The sequence below is a fragment of the Camelina sativa genome, chromosome 15 (genome assembly GCF_000633955.1).
Source record: "Camelina sativa cultivar DH55 chromosome 15, Cs, whole genome shotgun sequence".
NCBI classification, from domain to species: Eukaryota; Viridiplantae; Streptophyta; class Magnoliopsida; order Brassicales; family Brassicaceae; genus Camelina; species Camelina sativa.
In genome coordinates this window covers 20,359,814-20,367,952 of record NC_025699.1, presented here as the reverse complement: position 1 = coordinate 20,367,952, position 8,139 = coordinate 20,359,814, and the positions used below count along the sequence as shown (strand labels likewise).

The window sequence follows — 8,139 nt, the reverse complement described above, 5'->3', positions numbered from 1 at the left end:
AGTCTTCCAATCCTTAGAGGCAGATTCTCCAGAATACCAGTCGGATGCCTCACTGTTCTATCGGCTAGAACCAAATACAATTTACTTGGTTTGAAATCGGTGAATCCAAGCTTGTTAGCAAATGAAAGCGGCATAATGCTAACCGAAGCTCCAAGATCACACAAACAGCTCTTGAAGATCCGAAGTCCTATTGAACATGGCAATGTGAAAGAGCCAGGATCTTCAAGTTTTTCCTTAATTCTCACCTCACGATCCAAGCAAACTCCACTTCTCAGGATTTCAAAACCGATCTCCTTGACAGCTTCCTTAACCTCATCCTCCACTCTAGCTGCTTCCTTTGCAGCTTCCTACTGAAGCTCATGTGGGGGCAAAAGCTTAGATGGTGGAGCTTTACGCTTAGCCATTCGCTCTGCAAGCGCCTCCAACTGGATGTCAAGTGCAGCATTGAACCTTTCCTTTAACTCCCCTCCTACCAGTGCAGGTGGTTGAGGCTGATCTCCCTTCTCAACATCTACTCGATGCATCATCCGATCAACACCATCGTGTAGGTCATCGGGTTCCACTTCGGGTTGGTCTTCAGTTTGTGATTCTCGAACCAGTGCTCGATCATCAACTTGATCAGTCTCTTCGGGTGAATGCTTGGGTTCATACTCAGATATATAGTAGTTGGCCTCATTTTTCATTGGGTTTTCCATATCCTCCCCATCTTGATCATCACTATCCCCAGTGAGGTAATCCTCATAGTCATCATCTAGGAAAATGGCCTGAGAAGTCGCATAATCCTTGGGGTTTTGAACAGCTTTACCTGGGAGTTGATTGATCTTTGGTGTTGGTTGGTTGTTGTGGTGGCCTTCCAGGTATCGAACCTTTGTGTTGAGTGATTCGTACTTGGCATTGAGGTCATTTTATCCTGAGTCGATCTTGTTGCTCATCTCTGCGAACCGTTTCGCGATGTCCATAGAAGTTGTAGCCTGTTGCTGAATCATTTGCTGAATAAGACCGCGTAACTCGGCTTCTTGTGATTGGTTTGGTGGACCTTGGTGTTGTTGGAATCCAGGTGGTTGGTTGTAGGTCCCTGAGTACTGCTGCTTAGGTGCATAGCCTTGGTTGTATTGGACAAAAGGCTTATATTGAATCTGGTTCCATTGAACTGCAGATGGGTAAATTTGGTCTTGAGGAGTCGCAACATTCGGGTTCCGATAAGACATATTCGGATTCGGCTTGAAGTTGTTGTACCCTCTGTTGTAACCTCCTTGGTTGTTGATTTAGTTAACATCCTCTAGCTGCATAGTCTCCCCATCTTGTTGTTGAAACTGCTATTCCTCAGATATAGCATGAACATGCTTCTGCTGGTTGAGGAGCTGATCGAGCTTGTCATTGAGGGCTTTCATGTCCCTCTTATACTTGGCATCTTCCTCTCCTGTAGATCGCACAGAGCGATCATATTCCTTATTGTAGTTTCCATCAGATTGAGCCAAGTTCTCAACTAGGTCCCAACCTTCATCAACATCCTTGTTGAGGAAGTTACCATTACTTGCGGTGTCCAGCGACATCCGTATCTTAGAGACCACTCCTCTGTATAGTGTGCTCAGCAATGAAGCATTACTGAAGCCATGATGTGGACATCGAGTAGTGTACCCCTTGAAACGTTCCCAAGCTTCATTGAACGTTTCATTGTTCTTCTGTACAAAGCTGGAAATCTGCTTTCTTTCCTTCTGCTTCCGAAGAACTGTTGGTCTCTTTGTATCCTTAATTTTTTTTGTTTTCAGAACAGATTTATAAATTTCATTTTGCAACCTTGCGGTTCTGGAGTTGGAGAAGAACTTGGCTATGAATGCCTTCTTCCATGCTTCCCAAGTGGTGATGGACTCCTTAGGGAGCGATTTCTCCCAGATGTGTGCTTTATCTCCCAAAGAGAATGGAAAAAGCCTGAGCTTGAATCCATCTTCACTGACTCCATTTATCTTAGTGAGGCTACAGAGCCTATCAAATTCATCCAGATGATCCAATGGGTCCTCCATTCGCAGTCCATGAAACTTATTTCTCTGTATCATCTGGATGAGACTACTCTTGATCTCAAAATTGTTGTTCTGCACAGCTGGTGGCACAATGCCATTCCTCTGAGTGTGAGTAGTCGGAGCATCTCCTGCTTCTATGTTGGTCCTTGCTTGAGGAGCTGGTGGACCGTTCTAATTATTCATCGTCTCCTCAATGATTGCTGTTTCCAGTTGAACTTGCTGTTGTCTGAGTAGCCGAGGTCTGTCGATGTTGTCGATGAAAGGACTCAGGTTTTGGCTACCTCTGGATCGTGTTTGCATGCACAGGTAGGTATCCGAGTGTGTACACAAGGATCAACTCGATCCAGGTGATCAAGTGACGGGTCGGGTGGGTGCTCGGGTTTTACCTGAGATTCAAAACAAACAAAAGCGAAAGCAAACAAGTCAGTATCCGAAACAAATATATATAAACAAACTTGATCTAGCAAGTCCTGAAATCCTAAACGTAGCAAAATTAAAACAACCAAATGGCAATGGCGCCAAATTGATAAACAGGTTTTCACCCAAGGGATCAATCCCCTATGCAGTTGTAGTACAAAGGGTTATCAATCCAAATGGTTGTGTATTGCTAACAGGAAGGTTATGATCAGTACAATACAAGTCAAGCCAAGCAATTAAGGTTTGGGTTCTATCAGTCCTAAAATAAACAAAGTAAAAGAATATAAACAAGTAAACCACACGACCTAAGCGCTCGATGCAAGCAATCGAGTACAGGATCGAGTGGGGGTGATCGAGTATGTAAGTAAGTTATGAACAGCTCGAGGTATTACTCGATGCAGGTTTCGTGTACCTGATCGGGTAAGTGGTCGAGTAAGTAAAGAAAATGTAATCAAATAAAATACGAAAGTTCATAAGGATGGGGGTAATCGATCCTAAGTGTTCTAGACTTGTACGGATGCCTTTCATGCCTCAAGTAATTATTTCGTAGACTATGAACCTCTAAAACCTTGTCACCACACTGTCGCACTAGCAACAATCAACCTTGAACATACTACCACACTGTCGCACTAGCAATATGAACAAGCAGGCATTAAGAACAATTCATTTTTGTCATTAAACTTAGACTCATCTGATTTTGTCACTCAGAGTTAAGTAAACCTCTAGCATTGACCTAATCAAGCATTTTATCTACTCCTTTCGGCCTGTAGCATTGTAAACGCCCTAGATCTAATCTCAACCTTTCGGTCTGTTGACAGCAATAAGAACATACACCTAGAAGGAAATCTATCTATCAATCATCACAATCAACTAAAGCATCCTAACCGATCAAGAACACCTAATCATCTATCCCATCCCTAGAAACTTTGCTACACTACTCGGACATAGAAACGAATGAAAAAGCAATCATAATAATCGAAAATGACATTATATTAAAAGATAGAGTAGAGTAGAAAGAGTATGGGATAAAGATCTAAGAAAACTACAAAAAAAAATGCAAAAACAAGAAGAAAAATGTTGAGTCACTCAGTTCTCTCACAGAAGCTCTCGCTCTCTGGTTTGAGGGTCTGCGACGTGCTCTTTTGCGAGCTAGGGAAAGAGGGGGTTTATATATGGAAACCGATTTGACCTAGCTTCCCAGACCTGCCCGATAGTCTACTCGATGGGGTACACGAGGGTGAAGTCGGGTAACTCCTCGGGTGGATCTTCGGGTTGCTCTTCGCGCTCTTGGATCCTCTTCGATCGTGTTGGGGTTCGGACTTCTTCTTGTAGCTCGATGGCTCCTTCGGGTATATGCTCGAGTTATCCTTGTTTTTCCTCATTTTTGGCTCTTTAGCACCTGTTTTCATCCAAAATATGCAAATGCAGAAATGCAACACCCTATGTGCTCTAAAAGTTGATTCTTACAGTAAATGACCTAAAAATGCTAAGTTAGAGGTAAGAACAATGCAAAATATAGACAAAAAAGGATGCTAAAAACATGTAAATTAGAGTGTTATCAGCCTTCTTAGCCAAAGCATCGGCTTGGCGATTCAGGGTACGAGAGATAAAATTGAAAGACACGAAATTGAAAGTTGCAGATAGAGAAAGGATATCGTGGAGAGTCCTGTGAAGTTCCTTTATCTGAATCTTCTGATTCAAAGCTTGGACTAGCGATTGAGAGTCGGAAGCGAACAAGATGGAGGTGATGCTCGATTCGATTCCAACTCTAATCGCAGTGAGAGTTGCTACCGCTTCAGCCATCAGGGGAGAGTTGATGTGGATTGAAGAGGCGGAACCTTGGATCTTGCCCTGGCCTTCTGGATTTTTGATGATCCAGCCAAATTCTGCAGATCTGTCATCTTTCCAGGAGGCGTCAAGGAAACATTGAAACGTACCAGGGGGATCAGGAGATTTACTGACAGATTTGGGGATTCGATTCGAGTTTGGAGAGAGATTTTGTGCGTTCTGCCATTCTCTAGCTCTGGTCATGGCTAAGTGCAAGGTTTCCTCAGGCGGAAGTCGCTTCTTATTGAAGATGAGTTGGTTACAGTATCTAGCTTGACAATTTGTTTGTTTATAACAGCTTGACTTCATCAAGAGGTATGAACACTCGTTAGCAAATATTATCCGTGCCGGATAACGTGACTACTCCTCCTATCATTGAAGAAGACAAGCATAATATGAACTTACCTATCAAGTTGTTCTTTCTTTAGTAGAATCAGGACCAAATATCTCTAGTCATGCATAAATAAAACTAGGTTAGTGACATGATAGATCAACCATACCATACTAGGGAGATTTATTCAGATGTCATACATTTTAGGTAATATTACTAGAACCATACAAATTATTTTTTTATTACTATCATATTTCGGGTAATTTTTCTATACCCAGCGTGCACTTGTTTTATGTTACAGAAAAAAATATAATTACAAAGAATGGTATTGCCACGTCAGACGCCACGTCAGAAATCACTGACGTGTATAAAATAACTCAACCGTAATGCGTTACAGCGGTAATGATGGCTGAGTTACAGTATGTTGCGGCTGATTTATGGAAAATAGCTGAGTTATGATAAAATGGCTGTTACGATCATAACTCAGCCTGTTTTTACGGCTGACTTAATAAAATATGGCTAAGTTATGAGAAAATGGTTGAGTTACGAGCATAACTCAGCCGTAACTACGGCTGATTTATTACCCGATGGTTGAATTGTCAAAATTTTGGTTGAGTTTATACTTCGACAAAGCTGAATTAACTTTCTCCGGCTGGCTGAGTTATGAACAATGGCTGACTTGTGAGATATTGTTACGGCTGAGTTATGGTTAAGTTACTATAACTCAGCCATCCCAAGCTGAATTTTCGGAAAACTCGGCCATTTTACGGCTGACTTAGTAGCAAAAGATTAATTACTAGAATATCATTCAGTTACGGCCAACTTATTAAACGACACGACTGAGTTACAGATTTTCAGTTGAGTTATGACATTAAGCGGCTGAGTTTAGCAGCCATTTTATTGTTTTTTAATTACTGTTATAGTATTCATGTTGCGGCTGACTTATAATTTTGTTTGATGGCTGATTTAGTTAAGCTGATTTACATGTTCGTTTGGTGGCTGACTTGCCACTTCGAACGCATCAGCCATATCATCATTCCAAGTCATCATCTTCTATGGGACATACGAAACGTCGTTTTTTCGACTTCCATCTTCTTCACCTGGTTCAAAGTGAAGTATTTACATGTTCTTTACCTTGTTCTTCACTTCTTAATTTTCCTCATTCTTCTTCATTTTCTTTCATGGATCCAGTTCTGTAATTGTTGTTTCCGGTAATTGGGTAAGAAAACACAAATATGTATCTAACACCGATGATAGAGGGTGTAGAGTTTTGCAGATAGATGCGGAAACAACGCACGACAAGCTTGTGTAGCTTTTTCTCGATGACTACGGATTGAACGCATTAAGCCATCAGCTAAAGCTGAGCTACATGTTCTCGAACAAGGCACTAAAACATATGTCGCATGATACTTCATCAGTTTATGTCTCCAATGATCGAGAGTTGCAATGTTTTTTGGGAATATGGAAAATCGATCAGCTACGTCTCTGTGTGGAGTTTTTGGAAAAAGAGTCTACCAAAATTAGTGGTAAGGATGGATCGAGATGAAGGATGGAACGGCTAATAAGTCAGCCACGAAGCATTATAACTCAGCCGTCATATAAATCTACGAGACCTTTCGTTTTCCCTTAAGTATTATAATTCAGCCGTGAAGTAATATAAATCAGCCGTTTACTTTAAGTTTATTTCTTGTTATAAGTCAGCCACCAAGTATTATAACTTAGCTGTCATATGAATCTAAGAGACCTTTCGTTTTCCCTTAAGTATTATAACTCAGCCGTCAAGTAATAAAATTCAGTTGTTTACTTTTATTTCTTGTTATAAGTGAGCCACGAAACATTTTAACTCAGCCGTTATATGAATTTATGAGATCTTTCGATTTCCTTCAAGTATTATAACTCAGCCGTGAAGTAATATAAATTAGACATTCACTTTCAGTTTATTTCTTGTTATAAGTCACCCACCAAGCATTATAACTCAGTCGTCATATGAATCTGCGAGACCTTACGTTTTTTCTTAAGTATTATAACTCAGCCGTGAAGTAATATAAATCAGATGTTCACTGTCAATAATGACATGAAATCGTTTGCTGATGTGTATTTTTTAATATTTTAGAATTAAAAAAAAAAAAAAAATCCATGGTTTTAATTGTAATTACATCCAGGGTACTAAATATTTGAGTAAATTTTTGAAAATGTATTATATCAGGAAAAACCTATTTTTCAATAACATCTGACTAGGTTTTTCTTGAATATATTCAAAACTTAAATCCATTAAAGCACATGAAAAGAAATAGCAAATGTGATGGACAAGCATATATGAATGTTACAAATGAGCAATCAAAGAATATGACAAAGCACTAGATAATATACAATATTAAGAGATGAAGGAAACTTATAGGCTAAGAAAGAAGTACGTCAGTAGGAAAATCTGTTAAGAGTGGAATACGTTGTTGTTGTTGCNGGAGAGAGAGAGATTAAATATATTCAAAACTTAAATCCATTAAAGCACATGAAAAGAAATAGCAAATGTGATGGACAAGCATATATGAATGTTACAAATGAGCGATCAAAGAATATGACAAAGCACTAGACAATATACAATATTAAGAGATGAAGGAAACTTATAGGCTAAGAAAGAAGTACGTCAGTAGGAAAATCTATTAAGAGTGGAATACGTTGTTGTTGTTGCTGGGATAGATGATGGATATCCTTGACGATGTCGAAAACGGCCTCAGGTTGTGCTAACTTAAGAGCATTTTCTGACATAGTTTTTAATCCTGTTTTGTTGCTGCTGAACCAATCGGCCACGATTCTCGCCGTTTCTTTGGGACTTCGAGTGAAAACTCCAGCCCCATTATCCACAACATACGGTACATTCCCTTTTTCCTTTATGAGTTCCATTCACAAGAGTTAGTTTATGGATTATGATGGGCCTGATCAATCCTAAAGGTGAAGAAAATATGTACCTGTCCAGGAATATAGTCATTGAGGATAATTGGGAGACCACATATCAATGCTTCCGCGATTGTACCTGGACCAGCCTGTTTGATGGCATAAACACTTGTTAAAATTGTGGTTTTTGAAATCAATCATATGTAGTAGCACGGAGTATAGAGGAATCAAACTTCGAAGATATGACTTACCTTTGTGATGATACAATCACAAGCTCCCATCCATTTTTGCATTTGTGTTTCAAACCCTCGAACCTATAAACCATCACGAATATATATTACTAATTACTGGCTATAAGTATACATTTAATTAGTAGTAAAAAAGTAACGTTTAAATTTGTACCTTGACAGGAATCTTCCATTCATAGGATGCTAATGCAGAGGCAAGAACTTTGTTCCGGCCGCATATGACAATCAATTGTCCTATTGGCTTTCTTTCTTTAAAGTTATATAAAGAATCCCCGAGGGCTTTAGCGGTTTTCTGAACCGGACCCATTCCTTCACCGCCTCCCATTAATAGAACCGCAGGTAGATTTAAGTCTATTTCAAGCTCTCTCCTTAGTTCATCCTGACAAAACACATAATATTGATCTTG

General features: G+C 39.8%; 1 protein-coding gene across 1 annotated transcript in view; it reads right to left on the bottom strand.

Moving 5' to 3' along the window:
- The window catches only part of LOC104748635 (monogalactosyldiacylglycerol synthase 3, chloroplastic-like), a 4,164-nt gene continuing 3,097 nt past the window's right edge, over positions 7,073 to 8,139 (bottom strand). Inside the window, exons 5-8 of the mRNA XM_019236913.1 lie at positions 7,888 to 8,115; positions 7,737 to 7,799; positions 7,560 to 7,634; positions 7,073 to 7,479 (exon numbers count right to left, since the gene is read on the bottom strand). Of these exons, the coding sequence (XP_019092458.1) occupies positions 7,222 to 7,479; positions 7,560 to 7,634; positions 7,737 to 7,799; positions 7,888 to 8,115 (624 nt within the window). The 3' untranslated portion in view covers positions 7,073 to 7,221. The remainder of the gene's footprint in view (positions 7,480 to 7,559; positions 7,635 to 7,736; positions 7,800 to 7,887; positions 8,116 to 8,139) is intronic.